At 46.2% G+C, this 23,237-nt stretch overlaps 1 protein-coding gene across 2 annotated transcripts in view; it reads left to right on the top strand.

Annotated features, from left to right (window-relative positions):
* The window catches only part of WDFY4 (WDFY family member 4), a 252,587-nt gene that overhangs the window by 65,476 nt on the left and 163,874 nt on the right, over positions 1–23,237 (top strand). For both annotated transcript variants that reach the window (XM_059899978.1, XM_059899979.1), the window contains exons 19-26: positions 4,668–4,899; positions 5,955–6,100; positions 7,147–7,258; positions 7,968–8,158; positions 14,585–14,737; positions 18,850–18,923; positions 20,960–21,121; positions 21,732–21,823. In XM_059899978.1, the coding sequence (XP_059755961.1) occupies positions 4,668–4,899; positions 5,955–6,100; positions 7,147–7,258; positions 7,968–8,158; positions 14,585–14,737; positions 18,850–18,923; positions 20,960–21,121; positions 21,732–21,823 (1,162 nt within the window). The remainder of the gene's footprint in view (positions 1–4,667; positions 4,900–5,954; positions 6,101–7,146; positions 7,259–7,967; positions 8,159–14,584; positions 14,738–18,849; positions 18,924–20,959; positions 21,122–21,731; positions 21,824–23,237) is intronic.

Below are 23,237 nucleotides of genomic sequence, written 5' to 3'. Positions count from 1 at the left end.
CAAGGACTTGCAAAGACACCAACATGTCTTGCCAGATTTAGAGCAGGAATGATGAGGAAAGGATGGTCCCCTGCTTAGAGAAGGTAATAGAATGTGAACATATAGCTGGAGGAAGCATCTCGTCACTGTCATTTAGAGACACCTGAGGTCCTAGGGCATAAGGGAGAGGAAGCTGGGAGATGAAGACCTGGCAGGCGTGCTCCAGCGACCACTGTCAGAGGTCCCCGAAGAAGCCAGAGACAGAAGGACCCAGAAGACCACAGAGGGCAGGTGCAGCCAGATTTTCACCCAGGTTCCAGAGACAGCATCTCAACCTAGGCTACGTTCTTGAATCATTTGGGAAGTCTTTTAAAAGTTCTCTTGCATAGGCTACACCCCAGATTAAATATAGCAGAATGTCTGTGAGTGGGGTAATTTGGTGATGTTTTCAAAGTTTCCCAAGTGATTCTAATATTAAGCCAGAATGGAGAACTTGAGATTAATAGGGTTTTCCCATTTCAATAGTTTGACATTTGGGGCCCGATCATTCTTTGCTGTGGGGTCCTATTCTGTGTATATTAGGACATTTAGCAGCATCTGTGCCCCCACCAAAGATGCTATAGCATCTCCTGCCCAGCTGTGACCACCAAAAATGTCTCTAGACATTTCCAAATGTCTTGGTGGGGGAGGGCAAAATCGCCCAGGTTGAGAATCATTAGGTTAGAACAACCTAAATTCTGTGGAACACTTGAAGATGAATTTGATGCTATCTTCTGGTAAATGTCTTATCAAAAAAAGCAGTGGTAGGGCTTCCCTGGTGGCGCAGTGGTTGAGAATCTGCCTGCTAATGCAGGGAACACGGGTTCGAGCCCTGGTCTGGGAAGATCCCACATGCCACGGAGCAGCTGGGCCCGTGAGCCACAACTACTGAGCTTGCGCGTCTGGAGCCTGTGCCCCGCAACGGGAGGGGCCGCGATAGTGAAAGGCCCGCGCACTGCGATGAAGAGCGGTCCCCGCACCGCGATGAAGAGTGGCCCCCGCTTGCCGCAACTAGAGAAAGCCCTCGCACGAACCGAAGACCCAACACAGCCAAAAATAAATAAATAAATAAATAAAGTAGCTATAAAATTAAAAAAAAAAAAATCAGTAGATTCAACTGACTATGAAATTCTATATTAAAAAAAAAAAAAGCAGTGGTAACCAGAAAGATTCACCAGGAGCATGACAAAGGTCCTTCAAAACATAAAGTTAACTTTTTTCTTAAATCATTAACAATTCCTTCCCTCCCTTCCTTCCCTCATTAAATATTTATTGAACACCTACTAGGTGTTAGGAATTGTCCATGCCTACCAGCCAGATACCTCCAGGAGCATGCATATAGTACAAAACAAGAGTTACATTTATTAAGCTTGCTGTAGCAAGAGACTCCTTACCCTATTGGGTAATAAGGACTTAGGAGGAGCTAATAGGATTTGGGCTCATTTTAGGTGATTTTTTGGGAGGGTTCGAAGAAGTGGAGGTCAGTCTGTTCTGACTTGGGTGCTGTCAGAAAGGCAATTTGGTGTCTGTGTATGTTCAGAACTTTTTTCAGGAGGTAGGAGGAATGGGGCAGGGCTTGAGCTGTCAGTGGAGAAGGAGCAGTGGTCACTCACGTTAGCCAGGATAGAAAGTGTGATCACATTAGTGGTTTCCCAGTGTCTTTGTTTATAATCTGTTTAGGCATAGTTACAGAGTGGACTAGTTTTGGTCCTCTTTCACAGAATATGTTGGCATTCTGTCTTGTTTCATAGAATAGGTTGTGTTCTGTGAAATAGATCATGTACCTTGAGGCTAAGAGGCTTGTCCCATTGATATTTGGAATTTGCTTGCACCTAGCACAGGACTGGCATACAGAAAGCATGCAATTAACACTTGATGAATCGCACTGAATTTATAGCCACAAGGAGTAACATGGACTGGCTGATGGTATTGTTTAGTGAATTGGTACATGGATGAACATCCAACCCTGTGGGACCAACTAAACCAGATTCAGTCAGCAGGGAGGTTGGAAGTGGTATGATGCTATGGGAATATGCCAAAATATGCCATGGAGAATGGCCAAGGGCCAAGTCTGACAGAGTTGACTTTCCAAGATGATTTCAACAAGTCCGGTCAGAATCAGCAAGTGAAATTTAATTGGGATAAACATAAAGGTCTGTGTTTAGACGCAGGTGACAGTTGGGCAAGAACAAAATGGGCTTTGGTTGGGGATAACCTAGTGAAAGAGCTGTTCTCAAATGTTAAGAGCCTTTGCTTTTATTTCCAGGGGAAGTCAAGTTCAACTGTGAAAGGTGGGGAGTGTGTTAACAGCTTGAATTGAGCAAAATGATTTGGGAGCAGTCTGAAACATCTTATGTCTATAAATCAATCTGAATAGTGCAGTGAGTATACACTGTAGGAATCTGAGAAGAAGGGGGCAAGGTGGATTGGAGGGGTGGGGCACCTTTGTCAGGTGGGAGAAAAAGTCTCTGCCTACAAGGTTGGGAAAGGGCAGAGAGAGCACAGCAGACCTCACTCTAGGTAGGCTTGACAGCTTGGAAAAACTTGGTTTGTTTTTATTTGAAAATCTTATTTAATTGGTAGGGATAAAAAGAATATTTCTGACATTATATAGCCTCTCATTTAAAAAATATGTATTTATATACATATTCATGTATAATTTTGTAGTCTTTATAAAAATAATATAAACACATTTTGAAATAACTGAAAAATAAAGAAGATTACCTACATTCCTTCTACCTTACCATCATTTATAATTTCTTTCAGTTTTTATTCCTTTAATAAGATAGTTGTGACTTTATTATATAAAACATTTTATATACTACTTAGTTAACACTATCATTTTAAAAAGTTTTATCTACATGGGCTTTGAAACTATTATTTTTGAATTTCTGATAATCTGTTAACTATTTATTTTATTGAAATTTTTGAGAAAATTGTAGGCTAACATTTAGTGGTAAGAGAGAAATCTTGTGTACCTTTCATCCAGTTTACTCCAATGGTAATTAATATCTTGCAAAACTATAGAATATCACAGCCAAGATATTGACATTGATACAGTCTGCTAATTTATTCAGATTTCCCCAGTTTTACTTGTACTCGTGTGTGTGTATTTAGTTCCATATAATTTATCACATTTGTATGTTCTTTATCACATTTGTATGTTCTTGCATCCACTCCTCCCACCAAGATACAGAACATTTCCATCACCACAAGGGTCCCTTTTGTTGTATTTTTATAACTACCACCACCACCCACCCACACCCCCTCCCAATCCCTGTCCCTAAACTTGGCAACCAGTAAGCTAAAATGTTGTCATTTAAAAGATGTTGTTACATCTATGGAATCGTACAGTATGTGATATTTAGGATTAGATTTTTATTCAGCATAATTCTCTGGAAATTTATCTTAGTTGTTGTATATGTCAGTAGTCCATCCCTTTTTTATTGCTGAATAGTATTCCATACTACTCAGATATGGATACATAACCATTCACCCATTGAAGGACATCTGAGGTGTTCCCAGTTTTGGGATGTTACAAATAAAGCTGCTATGTACATTTATGTACAGGTTTTTGTGTGAGCTTAAGTCTTCATTTCCCTGGGTTAAACGCCTAAGAGTCTAATTGCTGGGTCCTATGGTAAGTGCATGTTTAGTTTTATAAGAAACTGCCAAAATATTTTTCCATAGTGACTGTGCCATTTTACATTCCCACCAGCAATGGATGAGTGGTCCCGTTTCTCTGCATTTGGTGATGTCACTCTTTTTTAATTAGCCATTCTGATAGGTGTGTAGTGATGATATCTCTTGTTTTTATTTTGCATTTCCTTAATGGCTAATGAGATTGAACATCCTCTCATGTGCTTATTTGCAACTTGTATATCCTCTTTAGTGATGTCTTATGCACGTGTTTCACTCATTTTCTAATTGGATTGTTTGTTTTTTACTGTTGAATTTTAAGAGTTTATCTAAATATTTTAGATACCCGTCCTTTGTTAGATATGTAATTTGTAAATAATTTCTCCTAATCTATAGCTTGCTTTTCATCCTCTTTCATATGGGATTTTGCAGAGCAAAAAAGTATTTAATTTTCTTGTGAGCAGTTACAGTTTCTGCATGTTCTTTGTTAGTGTATAGAATGCAATCGATCTTTGTGTGTTGATCATGTATCCTGTGACCTTGCTGAACTCAGGTATTAGTTCTAGGAAGTATCTTTTTTTTTGGTAGATTCTTTGGAATTTTCTACATGGACATGCCATCTGCAAATAGAGACAGTTTTATTTCTTCCTTTCCAGTCTGTAATTATTTTTAGTATGTAAAACTTAATTAAGGTACCAGTATTGGACATTTAAGTTCTTTGTGAAATGACTGGGAAAAAAAAGATGAACCTTTTAGTGGCACTTTATATTTCTTATCAAATTTGTTTCCAAAGGCACAGTGTCAGTTTTTTTACTCCCACCAGCATTTTATAAACTGTTTTGTGCACTGTTTCTCAGCTTTGAGAGTTATCTTTGTAATGTTTTTAGGTAAAATAAGTTTTCACTTTGAAAGAAGAAGGTACATCATTTTATATTTTATGTGTTTGCTTGATTAATTCTGAGGTTAAACACCTCCCATCTACATCCCCCCCCACCTTTTTATGTTAACAGATGTTGTACATTCAGGCTTTACCAGGACCATTCCTTTCAATGGATCCATCTTCATTTGTGGATATTTATGGATATATTGCTACCCCTCGAGTTTGGAAACAAAAGTCATTATTAATATGGCGTCTGGGCCCTGCGTACCTCTTCGAAGAAGCCATCTCAATGGAAACTCTGGAAGTTATTAACAAACTTGGCCCAAGATACTGTGGTAACTTCCAAGCTGTGCATGCCCAAGGTATGGGGTGTTTTGATTTATAATGATCTTGCTGATACTAGTTTTTAAATGGACATTCAGTTATTTATAGCTTATTTATAAAGAATAAACTCAGCACAGGCCAGTCATTAGGGAAAACCTCTGTAATTGGATCATTACATATTTACAATCCAATAGAAAATGTCAGAAAAGGAAATGACAATCTCCTTTAGATTTCAGTTCCAACACACATAATGGAGGAAAGTGGGTGGGTAATACCATCAGCAAAGAAAGGGGGAAGTGAATGAGATAAATAAGTTACATTCCTTTTAATGAAGAAGCTTTTTAACTAAAGTATACTGTTGTCTTCAATTATTAAACAGGCAGACAAAACATCCACATTTTCATTATTGATTGTTGGCTGTTCAAGCAGGGAGCATAGCTCTCTGTGCTCCGTCAAGTCAAGGGGGTCAGCTCGCATCTGGGAAGAATGATAAATGAATCTATGTATGGAAGCCTTCGTGCGTGGTGAAGGGCGATTGAGTGCTGTGGAGTGTTTCTGTCTCCAGCCTCCACGTCTTCTTTGATCTTCATTTCCTCTGGCAAAGGGCACTGGCCAGAACAATGTGAGGAGGTCAGGTCCAGAGCCAAAGTTTCATCAACTCTCTATTCACACCATGCTTCTCAAGTACCACGTGTGGCTCTCCTTGACTCAGCGACCTGGGCACTCATGCCAAAGGATGTGTTTACCATGTACATGCAGCTCATTGAAAACCTTAGGGCTTTCGGCCCAGCATTTTGGGAGCGAGGTTACATTCTCGATAGGTGTCTCAAGCTTTAGTAATTTCATACCTGGAATGCCTCTATTTTTATAGTAGGGTTAATATTGTGAGATTTCTCTACAGTTTTCTATGTGTCAGAAATCACAGGTAGGGGCAAAACATGTAATATATCACACACAATGTAACAACATATAGCAGCTACAAACATTCCTCAGTGATTACTTCGCCATGTAGCAGTAGATACTTATTCTTCTGAGGATTAATTTCCTACTCAGTAAAGTGAGAATAGACATAACTGGAGATGTGTTATTTTAGGAGAGGACCCTTGTATGGAAGTGATGCCCCTGGTTGCAGAGGAAAAGGTTTCCTTTGGCCTTCATATAGCCAGCTCCTCCATCACCAGCGTTGCAGACATCAGAAACGCATACAATGAGGTGGACAGCCGCCTGATTGCCAAAGAGGTATGCCTTCTAACTTCACTTGCTGCTCCGTTTTGGAATCATGATCTCATGGCTTCCTTCAGCTTTCAGTGATTAAGTCAATACTAATTCACGTTTGTGCATGTGTAGACAGTTACACACAGGCGTGCTTCCCACTTCATTTGTTAAAATATTCCATGACGCCTGCCCATTCGCACCCCTCAAGACTAAACTTCTTATTTCTGAGAAGAAAGTAGGTGCTCTTCGTTTTCCTTGGTAGAGCAAGAACAAATGGAATATTTAAAAAACCTCTGTGACACTGGGGACACTACTGAGCTTCCCTTTTCTGGGTGCTACTAACCCCCCAACATTGCAAAATATTCTTTGAATCACTGTGTTTATGCAAACAACAAATTTGCAAAACAGCAAGCAGACATGTTTATAGATGAAGATGCCATTAGACTTCCTATTTCCTAATTCCTGCATAAAGAGCTCTTTTGCTTACTGCTGATGAATTTGGGCTGATTTGTTTACGTTCTCTCCACCCTCACAGACAAAAGGCCCCTTCCCTTTACTGAGACGGCAGGATCAGGGGTTAAGTCCTGTTGAGCACCAAAGCTGTGCCTTACCAGCACAGAACCTTCTGCTGGAGGTGACCAGGGTCCCTGTCTTCCTGGCCGTCTGAGACCGGTGATGCCAGGGCTTGCAGAGCTGGATGACCCTAGATCGGGAAGGAGGCAGCTCTGGCCTTCACAGCACCGTTCCACGTCCAGTGTCCTCAGGTCCTTCCTGCTCTCATCAGCTCCTCACTGTGAGCATTTGTTTACACTAGTGAGCATGCGAGACACTGGTGGCACAGTTGTATAACTGAAGTTGCTCCCTTATGATTAAGCCAGAGCCTGGGAGGCAGGACAGGGGAACCTGAATTTTGGCTTCAGTCCCGCTGACGTTGGTTCAGTTATTATTCATTCACTGATTTACACTTGTGGAGTGCCAGGCCTGGGGGTGCCTGCCCTCCAGGAGCTCGTGAACAAGACCTCCTCCTTCCCAGGAAGGTTTCTTGGATTAATTGTTACCAATTTCTCTAGATGAACATTTCATCCCGCAACAATGCCATGCCGGTGTTCTTGCTAAGAAATTGTGCTAGTCACCTCTCGGGTTCTCTTCGAACCATTGGAGCCGTGGCCGTGGGCCAATTAGGTATGAGCCTTTACTGCTATTTGGGAAGAAGGGTTGTGGCTGTCATCGCTTGTGCAGCCTGGAATTCTGGAGCGGCAGGCAGGACTGAGAGGGCTGAGGAGCTGGAACAGTGAGGGCAAGAGCTGGGAGTTAATCTCACCAGAGAGTTAGCCTCCCTGCAGAGGTCAGTGCACTTTGCTGCATCTGACAACTGGTCGCGAACTCGCCACTAACCAGGCTGGCGTCTATGCACAGTGGAGTGAGTACAGTGGGGCCTCTGAGCAGAGGCAATGGTTGTGGTTGTTTGGGTGAAAACAACAGCCAGCGACTGTTGGTTGCCTTGCAATCAGGCAAGAGCAAAGCCACGAGCTGATGCAGGGGTCCAGCGTTGCAGATCTAGAGGGCAGACAAGAGCCAGAAGTTGTCAGAGCAGCCAGCAAACAGGCTCAGAGGGCAGCTGGTTCATCCGGCACTCTGGACTGAGACGGAGGGTGGAGGTCTGAAATCCCCTGGGCTGTTTCAGCCTTCTGTGACCCAGAAAGGACTCAGCACAGGATTTCTCATTGACCTAAAACTTTCAAAGCCCCTGCTTTTCCTCCCAGCCTGTCCTGTGCACAGGCGCCCCCCGCTGTGAGTGGATGATGTTCCTGACAGCTCTTGCATGGTGCCGGGGGAACTTCCACTGCAGTGAAGCTGTAGTATGCTCAGGAACGCCCTTTGTCCCACACAGGGGTAAGGGTGTTCCACTCCAGCCCTGCTGCCAGCAGCCTGGACTTCATCGGTGGGCCCGCCATCCTCCTGGGCCTCATTTCCTTAGCAACGGATGACCACACCTTGTACGCGGCTGTGAAAGTCCTGCACTCGGTCCTGACCAGCAACGTCATGTGTGATCGCCTGATGCAGCTCATCTGTGGGTACCAGGTAATCCCACCCTCACATCTGAGTCTGCAGTGCCACCCCCCCTGCAAGGAGCTGGCATCCCCGAGGAACAGGGAGGAGGCTTGCTGGCCCAAGTGGACATTCCCACTAGCATGACTTTTGGAGAAGGGAAACTGAAGGTCCCTGGGTCCTGAGACCAGTGTCACCAGAGCAGAGGGCCAGGTGACAGCCAGCCAGAGAGGGTCTCTGATCAGGATGGGGATGCTCACCTTTCACTGATGAATTCAGGAATCATTTGTGGTCCCCCCACTTTGCATCTAGCATGATGGCTAAGAGCCTAGACCATAGAACTAGAATGCTGCGTTTGAATTGAGCCTCTGCTTAACTTACTACTTAACCTTGCCTGAGTCCTGAGTTATTAACCCTCTCTGTCTCGGTTTCTCCACCTGCACGATACGATCTATCATATCTCCTGTATCGTGGGGTTGCAGTGAGGACTAGATGATTTAATACAAGTGAAGGGCTTAGAATTATGTCTGGCCTAGAGTAAGTGCCCTAGAAATGTTGACCATCTTTAGTTCTTAATCTCTCTGTGCTTCAGTTCTCCTCTGTGTAAAATGGGAATAATAGCAACACCTATTTTGTAGGATTGTGATAATTGAGTTAATGTATGCTGAGTGCTTAGACACGTGCCTGCTCAGAGTAACTGCCGTGTGTGTGCACTGTGATTGTTATTGCCGTTTACTGTTCATAATGTCAGACAAGTTGTAGACACTGTCCTTCAGGAATGCCCTGCCTGGCTGGGAAGCAGCCAAGAAAGGACTCATGGAGGGCAGGAATAGGGTCAAAGCCTAGACAAGGTCACTGGGGCATAAAGGCTGCAGTTTCCTCCTGGGCACAGTGGGGGCAGGGGGAGGGCCTCCCTGTCTCTTCGGCCCCCAAGTCAGGGTCTGAGAAGAAAGCTGTATGGGGTCATGTGAGGCACCCCCCCTCTCACCTGCACTGCTGCCGCAGCCAGACAGCAGCCCCTTCCTCCTGCCTCTCCCTCAGGGTCCACTGACGCCAGTCACAGTTCTACATTAGAGACCTGATGACCCCTCTGCCTCGTGCAAACCCTTCAGACACGTCCGCTCGTTGATGCAATACCCCAACTCCTAAAGGCCTTTCTAACTGGCTACCAACCTGCCCTTCCAGCCCCACCTCCCACCCGGCCAGCATTTCATACCCTACACCCCTGTGTCCTCAAATCCCCTGTGGTCATGGATCACTAAACACATAGTGTGACCCTGTGTTCCTGTGCCTGCGGTTTGTTGATCATTTTTCCCAGGTACATTCCTTCTTGTTTTCCCAGGTCAAGCTCCAGTGGCAAGGGGGACATCTCCCCTGACCCCTGCACTGCCCGTGTGGTCGTCTCCCGGCCTCTGTGGCACTGTGTGTATGCCCAAGTCTGACTGCTCTCATGCAGTGCTGTGACAATCTCTCTGCTCATCTCCATCAGGCTGTAACGGTCTAAAGCGCTGGGCTTTTCTTGTTCTTTGCCAGTGTATTACTGAGACCAGAAAGACTCAGTAAATATCTGGGGAATAAATGAATGGGTGTGGCCAGATTTATATCAAAATGCAAGTATTGAGGCTCCTGGTATATAACAGTTTTCTCTGACTATATTGTTAAAGGTAGAAGTAGTGGGATTTGTCCCAGTTTAGCACATGGATGCCTGCTCTGGCTAGGGATTTTAATAATTACTGTGAACATTTCTAAAAAGGTCCAAAGCAGTTCCTGCTCCTAGAAGGATAAAATAAGGCAAATACCAAAATAATTTTACTACAAATCAAATGCAACAAGTGTCCGAGATTCTCTTCCAGAGCTACCGCCGTCTCCATGACCCGGTGGTTACCCTCCATCTTCCCAGAACCCCGGAGCTCCTAAGAGCTGGGCCCTGTTGTGTTCACCGTTGTCTCCTCGCTGCCCAGTGCAGGGCCTGGCACGTCATGAGTTCTCAGTGAGTGCTTGTCGCATGAATGCAGTGCCTTGAGAGCGTTAATGTGCTCCAGAGCTGCCGAGGTGGCCGCATCACACTTGGTAGAGGAGTCACAAAGAGCTTCTTTAAAAAGAAAGGGGATCAGAGAAGGTCTAGAGGACTGGATTGGCTGAGTTTTTCAGAAAGAGATGGTAGAGGCAAAAAGTGGCCCTTGAATGGAATCTATTTACTCAACTCATATTGACTGAGCACCTCCTAAGAGCCAGGCACAGTGCCAAGCTAGGGATACAGATGAATAAATGGGTTTCGTCCCTCCCTCCGTGGAAATTTCTGTCTGACTCAGTCTGTTTAGGCTGCTATAAAAGATACCATAGATAGGGTGGCTTAAAAGCCACAGAAATTTATTTCTCAGAGTGCTATAGACTGAGAAATCCAAGACCATGGTGCTGGCAGATTCGGTATCTGGTGAGGACCTACTTCCTGTTTCATAGACAACCATCTTTCTGCTGTGTCCTCACATGGCAGAAAAGATGAAGGAGCTCTCAGGGGTCTATTTTATAAGGATACTAATCCCACTCACGAGAGCTCCATCCTTATGACCTAATCATCTCCCAAAGGCCCTGCCTCCTAATACCATCATACTGGCGATTAGGTTTCAATATATAAATTTTGAGGAGATACAGTCAGCCTACAACATTGTCTAATGAGGTAGAGAGAAAAATATTATCACGAGACAAGGACTCCCAAATAGTTTGAGTAAAGAACCCATCAGATTCAGAGATTCGTGGTACCTTTACATGTGAAGGCAGAAGAAAAAATTTTAAAACTCTTGTGGCTTACAATAGAAATATTTCAAAAATTTATGTATTCAGGGAAAGAGGTAGTGGTAGAGAGGTGGGAAATGACAGGTTTGAGTAATAAAACAAGATTTTTATTATTTTTTTTTTGCCTTCCCTGACTACTCTTTATAAAACAGAACCCCCATCCTACCCCATCTCTTTCTAGACACGTTTTCTTGCTTTGTTTCTTCCTAATGTGCATGCCCATTTGGCATGTTGTATATGTACTTGTTGCCATGTTTGTGGTCTGTTTTGCCCCTAGACACAAGCCCCATGAGGACAGGACTGGGTTTGCTTGTTCATTGTTGCATCCTAAGAGCACATGGTAGAGAGTAAGTGTTCAGTAATGATTTTTGGAATGAATCAGTGAATGAAAACACGGGTCTTTAATTAACTGGCTGGCTCAGGAGTGGATTTAATCATTTTTTAGACTTTTACTCTGTATTCATCTGTTGGTTTGCTGATTGGAGAGCATAACCCTTCCTATCTGTTATTTCTATCAAACTTATTTATCATCCTCTTGTCAGACTAGGTGACATCCAGCCAAGTTTTATAAGATGGATTTTCATAACATGGTAAAGATGGAGGATGGTGTTCTAGATTAACATTATGAACACTTAAGGGATCCAAGATGGGTTCCTCGACATGGCTGGGAGGAAAGTACAATTGCAGGCAGGTGCACAGCCTAGATGGAGACGGAGGGAAGGGTCAGAGCCCCGCCACTCCAAGGAACATGGATCTTATCTCAGAGGTGATCAGTAACCATTCATAGGCTTAGAACAGGGAAGTGGAATGAATGATGCTTTAGAATGACATTTGACACCTGTGTGGAAGATGGTTTGAAGGGTCAAGATCCGAGACTGGATAGAATCCAACGTTATGTGAGACTGCATCCCGGATCTGGGGAGACTTGGAGTCTTTGTGAGCAGTCTTGGCACGTAACATATGAAAACAGCCAGTGCTGTGCACCCAGAGTGCTGCCAACAGGAAGGAATAAGACATTTGGGACATGCTAAGTGTGAAGTGACTGTGAGACATCAGAGGTAAAATATCAGGTGGGATACCCAGCTCTGGAGTTCAGAAGGGCATGCTTGGTGGGAGGTATAGATGTGAGAGTCATCCATATCATCATGATGGCATTTAATCTAAGGAAATTGATGAAACGGCCAAAGAAAAGGAGTAGTGAAAGGAGAGACGAGGACAAAGGAGGAAGCAATGAGGAACTAACCAGGTAGAGCTTGGAAATATGGTGAAAACCCAACAAGGGAGGTTGAGAGGGAAGAAGGAAGAGAAAACAAAGAAATGCTTTGTCAAAGAGTTTGAAAAATAAAGTGTTTTGAGGAGGTGGGCATAGTCAAACAATGCTAGATACTGATAAATAATGCAGCAAACTAAGGACAGAGAAGTAAGTCCCTGTTGGACTTGGCACCTGGGAGTCACTAGTGACCTTTCTAAGGCAGGTGGGCAGGAAGAGGCAGCAGCCAGCGGAATGGGGTTGAGAAGAGAATGTGAAGTGAGGATGTGGAGCCTGAGTGTGTTGATAGTGCTATTTTTTAAATTTTTTTTATCTTTGGCTGCGTTGGGTCCTCGTTGCTGTGCATGGGCTTTCGCTAGTTGCGGCGGGTGGGGGCTACTCTTAGTAGCAGTGCGAGGGCTTCTCATTGCGGTGGCTTCTCTTGTTGCGGAGCACGGGCTCTAGGCACGCGAGCTTCAGTAGTTGCAGCACGCCACGAGGGCTCAGTAGTTGTGGCGCTCGGACTCTAGGGTGCGCAGGCTTCAGCAGTTGTGGCTTGCAGGCTTAGTTGCTCCACAGCCTGTGAGATCTTCCCAGACCAGGGCTCGAACCCGTGTCCCCTGCATTGGTAGGCAGGTTCTTAACCACTGCACCGCCGGGGAAGTCCAATAGTGCTTTCAAGAAGATTACCTACAAATAAGAGTAGAGAAATGGGGCCCAAACTAGAGGGATTAGGGTTCAAGGAAGATTATCTTTAAAAGGAGAACTACTAGGGCATATTTTTCGGGAAGAAAGTGGCAGAAGAGAGAAGGATGGATGAAGCTAGGAGAGAAGAGCTATCCCAAGGAGCAGGCGAGGGGTGGGTCCCAGAGGCCAGGTGAATAGAAACCCTGCTTGTGACAGGAAGGAATGCAGTGCAGACGTTTGTGGATCAGATGGTGGGGAGATAAGAGTGTTCACGTCTGATGGGTTCTAAATTCTCAGCTGTGTACTGAGTCAGGTGGTGGAGGGGAGGGAGGCTGAAGGAGCGAGGAGAAGAGATGAGATCATCATCTTTAGGATGAGGAAAGCCAGCTTACTAAAAAAAGAGTTGGACTGCCAGGCCAAATTTGACATTTGACACTATTAATGTAAAGTGAAACCAGTCAGCCTGAGTGATTTTTCTCAAGCAGCTTTCAGCCATCCTAATTATGTCCTGGTGGGGGAGTGGGGATATGCTGAAGAAGTGACTGGAACCATCTGAAAAGAAGTTATTTGCTGATTACAATTGTCTCAGTCAGTTTGGGCTGCTATAACAGAATACTATAGACTGGGTGGCTTACAAACAACAGAAATTAATTTTCTCACAGTTCTGGAGACTGGGAAGTCCAAGATCAGGATGCCAGCATGGTCAGGTTGAGTGAGGACCCCCTTCTGGATTGCAGATGGCCCACTTCTCATTGTATCCTCACATGGCAGAGCAGAGAGAGGAAGAAAGCTCCCTTGTGACTCTTATAAGGGCACTAATCCCATCTGTGAGGGCTCCACCCTCATGACCTCATCTAATGCTAATTATATCCCAAAAGACCTGTCTCCAAATGCCATCATATTGGGGAATAGGGTTTCAACATATGAATTTGGGGAGGAACAAACATTCAGTCCATAACAACAAGTGAGACTTCCTAATGACACACTGGAAGAGCGTGTCTGAGAGGACAGGGAGAAGGGTGGACTGTGTCAGATACAGGCGTAGGGAATTGAGCTGTGGATGAGCTGAGCTGAGAATCCAGATGAAGTTGATGAGAACCCAGATGCAAGTGGATGGCGGGTCAGCCTGACTTTTGTGTGACTGAGGTCAACAGAGACATGAGGCTAGGTGAGGTCCATCTTATTAGTCTCTGAGATGAGTGTGGGCCACTGGGATCCCAGTGCCTCCAACTCGGTATGGATGCTTGCGTGTTGCCAGTTTCCCAGGGCCTGGCACAGCAGAATGGCACGTCTGTTGGCAGCAGCCTGAAGTGAAGCTGATGTAACTGGGTTCGTGGGCAGGTGGTGGCTTCCTAGTGATATAGCAACATCTGTAGGATGGGTATGAATGTAGGATTCAGTAAAGGAAAATGAGAAAAATACTCAGAAATGTAGAAAGAAACCAGGAGAAGGTGGCATTCTGGAAATCTGTAAGATTCAGGAAGGAGCCGGGGGCCCACAGTGAGAGGTGAAGCCTCAAGTACAGAAAAGCAGACACTGGTGGGGAAGCAGCCACAGAAGTTGGTATATGTTTTCCTTCTGATAACAAGGGAATGGAAGAGGTAGCACCAGAGAGCGGAGTGTTTTCAGACTGGGGTGACCAAAGGTGCTGGTAGGAACAGGTGGGTGGGGGAGAAAGAGCGGTGACGATGCATTCACGAGGAAACTGCTTTGTGTTTTAACCTTTGCAGATAATGGCATTTCTCCTGAGGAAAAAGACCTCTTTCCTAAACCATCGCATTTTTCAGCTGATCCTGTCCGTTGCCGGCACCGCAGAACTGGGCTTTGGGTCCTCTGGTATCACCAACATTGGTGTCTTCCAGCACATCCTCTGCAATTTCGAGGTAAACTGGAGACTGGTCACTAGCCCTAAAGGAACAGGTGTGTGATGGTACAGAAAGCCTGGAGCTTTCTCTAAACCCAGCAGGTCAGCTTCCTCGATGGTCAAGATGGTAGTGAGAGAGAAAACTGACAAGGCTTTGGAGTTCCGAGGCCTTGGTTAATAATTAACTCCTACCACCAATGGGCTGTGTGGCCTCGGGCACGTCTCTTGACTTCTCTGAGTTTCAGTCTTCTCATGTGTGAAAGGGAGACCATCTCCTCTCCCTCACAGGCTGGTGTGGGAGCCAAATCAGATAGTATCTGGAAAAGGATTTTAAAAGTGTAAGCTTCCATATATAAGAAGGATTTTAAAACATACCAATTCCTTTGGATGGTGCTTTGCTGTTTACAAATGTTCCTTTAAAGGGATGAGTGAGAGATGCTGAGGGCACACCTGAGGCTGAGTGAGGAGTACTGCACAGACCTTTGGGTGGATAGATCCATTCACGAAGCATCGTTTACTGAGTGCCCACTAGGGTCGGGCACTGGTGTGCTCTGGAGACATGGTGATAACCAGGATGCAGCCCCTGCACGCAACGATGGGGCCCAGGACACGACAAAGGTGGTGCTACAATGTGCTGGGTGCCAGTGAGGGAGGCACAGGGCATCTGGGGAGTGGAAGGAGAGGACAGTCAGCTCAGCGGATCCGTGCTCTGGGGCTGAGTTTGACAGAGTGTGTTCAATGGGGGAATATTTCAGGTGGAGTGGATGCTATTTGCTCACGTGTGGGGATGAGAGCAACCATGGGCATTTGAGAGCAAGGGGCTTGGGGCACCTGTGGGGATGTTGTTGCAGGTAGAGGTGAGGCTGGAGGGGGAGGGAGAGAAGACAGCGGAGGATGGTAAGCTGCAGGGAGCACACTTTACCTGGTACACACTGCAGTCCATGGAAGTATTTTAAAAACTGTTTATTTTAATTAAAAAATAATATGTGCTTGTTATAGAATATTTAAAATTACAGAAAAATGGAAGAAAAACTCCTCTTTCTGAGACCCAGACGACTGTTGTTAACCTTGAATGCATCCCTTTTTTTGTACTTTCTATGCATAATATATGTATTTTTTAAAAATCATAGTCATGAGCATAGTGTAGGTATTATTTCTCCCAGCTTCTTTTATGAGCTAATCTTGATACCAGAACCAAAAAAGGATAGTATGGGAAATGAAAAAGTACAGGTCAATCTTACTCATAAATAAAAGCTACAAAAAACCTGAATGAAATATTATCTAATTGGACCAGGCCAGGATGAACACCCAGACCTCGATCTGCAGATAGGTGCAAGGCTTGTGGGGGAATCCAGCAAGGCCTGTGATACGGGCTTCCTGTGCACAGCGGGGAAGCAGATGTGCACAAATGGCTTTACCACCCTGGTAAACAAGGCGTCATCCCTTGGCAGCACTGCTGCCCCTTCCAGAATGCTGCGGCCGTGCTCAGGCAGCTCGGCTCCACGACGTCGTTGCCATCAGCCCAGCCCAGGAATGACCCATGCAGGAACCCACCATGCTCCCACTGCCTGTTCCTGGAACCACCATGGGCACCACCCGTCCCCTCCCTGAATAAACTTACCTCTCAGCTGAGCCAGTGCTTTTCACACTGGGGTTAAGAAAATAGGCAACCAATAAAAACAAGCAAAAAGATGCTAAAAAACCACACTAAAACAAAATGAAATGAAATAAAATTTTTAAAAGATTGGGAGGAGAGAATTTCAAAAAGAAGAAGAGTTTCCCCAGTGTCTGCCTACATCAGGCGAAGTAAGGGCCGGGCTGTGTGGGTTGTGTTTGGAGGTCACTGATGGGCCCAGTGAAGAGTAAGTGGTGGGGTCAGACATGAGGTGAAGAGCAGGGAGGAGGCGGGAAGGAGACAGTGGGCTTTTGAAGAAGAAAGAGAGAAGAAAATAGAAGGAGGAGAGTTTCAGAACTTAGATAGGAGACTTGAGCAGTGAAAAAGGGGTGGTTAAAATACCAGTGTGAGAATCAAACTGACAGGACAAGTCCTTCAAGGAAAGGGAGGGTTTGGAGACCAGAGAGTGGGTTACAGGAGAAGGCGCGTGATCCTTGATGACGGGTGTGCAGCAGGGAGGGGCAGGAAGTTGAGAAGCTGGAAGGGGCAGGAAGTCGAAGCCATGTGTGTCTTAGGCTTGTGGTCTCAGAAAAGGCCGCCTCTTTCTGAGAGTGAGGTGGTCCCAGGGGTGGGGAGAGAACAGAATTTGATATTCAAACAAATTTAAGCCAGGCATCTTAATGCCGTCTTTAGTACAGGGGTTATGTGACACAGGATGACAACCACAAGATTCAATTATGCATGTTTCCCAAAATTCAGACAGTTGGTATTATATAAAGTAATTTCTAAAAGAGCTAGGCAGCCTCAAATGTGCTGTGGCAACTTCTTATTGTTCTAAAGCTCTGGAAAAGAAAACGGGGGGAGGGTATTCTTTTGTGGGAAGGGTAAGGGGTACCACAGGGTTCCTGTCTTACTTTCTCAGCTCTTCCAGCTCCCGACACAGAGCCTGGTCATCATTTGCTCATGATTGCCTTCATGAATGAATGAATGAGTTCCAAGTATGCAGAGCTCTTGGCACCCTCTTGAGTATGTTGGGATGCCATGTCTGGCTACCCCTACCTCCCTGGGAGCCACATCGATCCGCACCAGCTCTCTCACATGGCAGCTGCCCCACCTCTATGTGTACTGGGCGGTGGCTGTGCTTACAGGAGCTGGAAATCTGTCAGCCTGTTTCTGGCTTAAGAGTAATCCACTTATCTTACTTTGGTTTACTTTGCATTCACTCTTAAAAAATGTAGTGGATCCTTATTAAGTGCCCACTACATGGCATGTGTGATGCTGGGCCCTGGGGATTGGGGAGGGACAGTTTCTGCCTTCCTGATAAACTTTTGTCCACTGAGACTCTTCTGTTTTCCTCAGTAAGTAAAAGGATGGAGCCATGGCCACCTGCTTGGTTCAAGTGAGGTTGATTATTGACCCTCTAGGTCACTGTCTGCAGGAGATGCCTGTCGGGGAACACAGAGAGGAGGCAAGAGAGTGGGCTTCATGGTCAGACTGACCAGGCTTTGAAGCCAGTTTCTGCCAATTAAAAACTGTGGGGCACCAGACAAGTTACTCAGTCTCTCTGAGCCTCACCGCTCTTATCTGCTAAACGCAGATAATGATATCGTTTTAGGACTTCGTATGATGCTTCTTGCCTCGAGCAAATGGTATCATTTGTAAGCGTGAGCTCTTTTTGCTGCTCCATGAGTGCACTCTTACAATCCTACATCTGAACCTTATAGATTCTGGGCCTGAGGAAACGTCAGCATTTAGATGAGAAATAGTAGAGCTCTCTAAAGGGAAGTAGAAATAAGACATGAAGGCACACCATCACCTCTGCCCCGGAAGGATGGGGAGCAGCTGCATTTTGTTTACAATGAAGAAAGCAACCCGAGTGATAAAGTTCACTCTCAGAATCTCAGTGCATTTCACAGCTGCATGTCACTCACAATTCTGTTCACAGGAGATGGGAACATGGGCTGTGCTGCAGGTTCTATAGATAGGGGAACTGAAGAAACTGCATGCACAAGTTGCTACAGCATAAAACCTGAGAGGTGGGACTCAGCTTCTAATTCCAGTCCTATCACTTGCGGGTGGTGAGGTACCTGTCACTCAGTGGTCTGTCCTCAGCCTGTCTTTTCACATCTCTGAATTGGGAGCACTGGTATTTGCCTTGTAGGATCCAATGAAAATGAGATGTTGTTTGGTGTGTGGACACACAGGTTGCAGGGCCCAGGGTGGGACACACATAGGAGATGGTTAGTGCAGGTGTCCTTGGTTAGAATCTAGACCCACAGTGAAGCTCCAGAGAGCAGCAGAGATGGGGAAGATAGGAATGGTGTTTGCACTTGCCCCGGGGGGAGGTGCCCTCTACTTTCTAGCTGTCAGGAGAGCTAGTCTGATTCCAGAGCTGGTAAGCTGTGTTAGTGATTCCGAGCCAAAGGAGACCACACCCAGCACCATACCTGCTCACACTGCCTGGAAACCCTTCTCTCCACACACCTTGGTTTCACTGTGTTTGTTCTGTCTTCCAGCTCTGGATGAATGCTGCGGACAACTTGGAGCTCTCCCTCTTTTCCCATCTTGTGGAAATCCTTCAATCACCAAGGTAAGCTGGGATTTGGCAGCCTGGGGGTACAGTCACAGGCTTCATGCCAAGAACAGGGACTGAGATGACAGGACAGCCGGTGGTTCAGCCACCAGGGCCTTCTCCCCGCCCAGAGCACTGCGTCCCCAGGTGGTAGCATGTCTGTCTTAGTCTACACAGCTGCTGTAATGAAAGTACCATAGACTGGGTGGCTTACAAATCACAGAAATTTATTTCTCACGGTTCTGAAGGCTGGAAGTCTAAAGTCAAGGCTCTGGCAGATTCAGTGTCTGGTGGGGACCTACTTCCTGGTTCATAGTTGGCTGTCTTCTCACTACAACCTCACATGGCAGAAGGGGTGAGGGAACTCTCTGGGGTCTCTTTTATAAGGGTGCTAATCCCATTCATGAGGACTCCACTCTCATAACCTAAGCATCTCTCAAAAGCCCCACCTCCAAATACCATCACACTGAGTGTCACTTTTTGAATTAGTCAGGGCTCTTTAGGTTGCAAGTGGCAGAAATACAACTCAAACCAACTTAAGGAAGGAAGAAAGGGAGGGAAAAAAGGAAGGTGGAGAAAGAGGAAATTTATTGGCTCATACAATTGACTGAGGCAGATCTTCACATGTTGTCTGGATGATGCTCATATTACTTTATCTGAGATCTGTCCCTGGTCTCATCTATGCCTTCTTCTGTGCTAACTTCATTCTGGCTGGACATCCTCACAGCATGTCCTCTGCTCAGCACCGTCGGCAGACAGGGCTTCTTTTTCACTCGATAGTCCTAGCAATAGGATGGAGTCTCACGGGGCCATCTTGGGTCATGTGGCCAGGCAGCATGACTTCCCCTCTGGAGCGGGTGGAGGGGAGTTAGAAAGAGGTAATTCCCAAGGAAAACCAGGGATTGTGGTCAGAATATGGGAGAAGGGAAGCAGGGGTGCCAACCTATCAATCCACCTCCTTCCTTACAAATAAAGCTGTTCACACACACCTCCACCCGCCTCCTCACATGTCAGCTGTTCTAGAGATCATTAGGACCTCAGTGTTTTGAATGTATTTGCAGCCATCTTTTCATGCAGCCGTTCATGATGGACTATCTATTATAAACCCACTCCATTCCATACCAGTTCTTAGTGCTAGAAGTTCAGAGAAGGACAAGACATAGCCCTGTGGTGAAGGAATACAGAAAAGCAGGCTACTCAGTGCTGTGATTAGAAAGAGCACAAAGGACAGTGGGGACTTATAGGTGATGAATGTACATCTTCCCATTGAGCCCATGAGAGCAAGTCACACGCAGAACTGGGCTGGTTCTGCCTCTTTTGTGTATCAGAGATGTGGCACTCGGCAGAATTCAACACAGTAGCACTGAAAAGACAGTTCAAGAAGGAGCAATCCACCCAAATTCATTCTCCTCCGCCTTTATTTTCTTTCTCACTTTCCACTTTCTTTCTGTACCTATTGTTTTCTAAGAGACGGACACTCACCCTGGAAGCTGTTTTCTTTGGGGGAGTAGAATTTACTGGAAATTGTATTTGCGATTATCCTAAGGAGGGAGTGCGGAGGCTTGAATTCTGTCTCTCTCCCCCTTTGACTCTCAGCGGCGTGTTCATCCACTTTGTGGTTTGGGGTGGGCAGGAAGACGCACACCCAGATGGGCTCGCGGAGGCCCGCGCTCCGGCTATTGGGAAGTGCTCCGCGGTCACGCTCCAGTCTGCTCTCTTTGTTCTGAGTTTTCTGAGACCAGCATTAGTTTTCCCTGAGGCTTGGAATTTAAAAGTCAATAACTGGGGTTGTCTTTGAAGGCAGTTTTCAGGGGTGGGGGGGTGAGGGGGTGGAGGGGTGGAAGGGCACCAGGAGACTCATCCCCAAGCGACTCTGGCACTGGGCAGACACATATTCGATGGGTGTCTGACAGCGTTTTGACAAGTTGCCAAGAGCGCATCGGAGTCAGAGGGCCACGGAGCAAGCCCAGCCGGTGGAACCTTTTTAGCAGAAACACAGCAAATTTGGTTCGTTCCAGTAAAAGCTTTTACTGCCTCTCTCTTGGGCTCGCCAGGGAAGGACCCCGGAACGCTGAAGTTGCTCACCAGGCGCGGCTTATTCCCAAGCTCGTCTTCCTCTTCAACGAGCCAGGCCTCGCCCCCTCCAAGATACCCACCATCATTGCCATCCTGGGCTGTCAGCTGAGGGGCCACTTCAGCCTCCAGGACTTGCGCAGGTACTGCGCCAACTCCCCGGGGGAAGGGCAGAGGCTCGGGGCTGTTTAATGAGGGAACATAGGCGCCAGCTCTCCCCTGACCATGCTCAGCCCAGCAATACCGCCCCTTCAATGCAGCAGCAGGTTCTATTTCCTTGGAACCTCCTAGGAGTTTCTCTGTTCAGGGCGGAGAGCTGAAAAAAGGGGTGGGTCCGCTAGACTCCCCAGCAGGGCTGTGTGTTCACTGCTCCCTGGTGCTCGGACACACCTCCTGTGCCAAGAACTCCAGAAATTCCGTGAGCACAGGCATCCTCACCAACCAACGACCCAACCTGCCTGCCTTTTGCAGACTTCCCAAAGGATAGTCCCCGCTGGCAGGACATTTCACCTCTTCTGTCCTCATCACTGTTTGTTCTGTTGAGCTGGCAGAGCCAGAGTTAGCTGCTCTGATGAATCCTGACAGATCTGAGAAGTCTTTGGAAATATCACATTGATCACAGAATAACGCGATTCCCCTCAAACCCTCCCTTGAAGCCGCATTTAGGTGGATCACTGTAGAAAACCTTCACGTGTGTTTAGGAGACAGGGGCTGAGCCCAGATTTGAGCGTGTCCTTCTCTTTCTGTCTTAAGAATCGGGCTGTTTGTTGTGTACACCCTCAAGCCTTCATCGGTGAACGAGAGGCAGATCTGCGTGGACGGAGCCCCGGACCCCTCCGTGCCCGGTGAGAAGACCTTTCCCAGATGCCAGCCTGAAGGCAGCAGGACAAGCCCCCGTGACGGCCCTGAGAGGAACATGCTGTGGGGCCATTGTGCATGAAAGGCTGAGGGAGAGGAGGGGGAAGGCACCCACAGCCGAGCTGTTTTTCCCACACGGTGGCTTATGAGGTCACAGCTCTATGATTATGGTCACGAATAAACGCAAATTGTATGTGCTTCCTTCACAACCTGGAATGGCTTCCAAGGCCTCCAGGATAACACTCAGTTCCCTGTAGACCAGCAGGTGGGAGCCTTCATCCCCCAGCCCTTGCCTTGCTCCCCTGATGAGCCCCAGCTTCAACACTCTGAAGCATGTACACGTCCTAATGTGTGTCGGTCCACCCGTCCATCCATGCTCTGCAGGTGCTGTTTGCTCTGCAGGAGTGCCTCCCTTGCCCCACTCCCACCCCATCTCACCCTGCTAGACCAGCCGTTCCCAGTCCCACAAGCCAGATTAAGTCATCTCTTCTGTGCGTCTAGAGCCCTTGCGCTTAATATCATGCAAAGGTCTGTGATTTGTTTCTTTGAGTCTCTCTCTCCCTAACCAGACTCAGAACAGCAGGTACATCGTGTTCCAAATTCCCTCTGCTAGGGCAAATGTGAGGGGGACAACTACTGACTGCTTTGCCCTGGGCCCTCTGGATCTGCTGTGTCCAAGATGGGAGCCTCTAGCTGCACATGGCCACTTAAATTTAAATTCTAATTAATCGAAATGAAATGCAATTAAAAATTCAGTTCCTCAGTCACACTAGCCTTGTCCCAAGTGCTTGATAACCACGTGAGGCTAGTGGTTACTGCATTGGACAGGACAGACAGAGAACACTTTTACTGCAAAAGATTCTCTTAGATAGTGTTACTCAATCCAGATAAATTATCTCTTATCCTTAGATCAAGCCTGAAAAGTAGGAATTACTATTCCCATTTTACAGATGAGAAAACGGAGGCTCAGAGAGATTAGGACCTTAGTGAGAGATGGGGCCAGAATCCAAATAGAGGGGACTCTGACTCCAGTTCTCCAAGCTGCCTCATCAGTTCTATTTCTACAGCATGGTGGGTGTGCCCCAAATTGGTGGTAAAATAACTGGCTAACCAAGGGGAAGAATGAATGGATAATGAGACAACAGTGTACTGTTTTGTCAACCCTTCTTCTCATAGGGACTCCACGCTAAAACTTTATCTCACTAAACATCTTCTATTAAGACAATAATTACATGGCCTTCAGGGTTATAATAACACTTCAGAAGTAAAAGTTTCTTCTTCCGTTGGATCCATATACCTCTTGCTACAATTCAAGCTCTATTTTTAGTGCAACATAGACATGCCAAAGGTCTAGCCTAGAAACAAATTGAGAGCAGGAATTCAGATCAAGGATCATAATCT

Source organism: Balaenoptera ricei, chromosome 16 (genome assembly GCF_028023285.1).
Source record: "Balaenoptera ricei isolate mBalRic1 chromosome 16, mBalRic1.hap2, whole genome shotgun sequence".
Classification (NCBI taxonomy): domain Eukaryota; kingdom Metazoa; phylum Chordata; class Mammalia; order Artiodactyla; family Balaenopteridae; genus Balaenoptera; species Balaenoptera ricei.
This window is presented reverse-complemented; position numbering and strand designations above follow the sequence as displayed.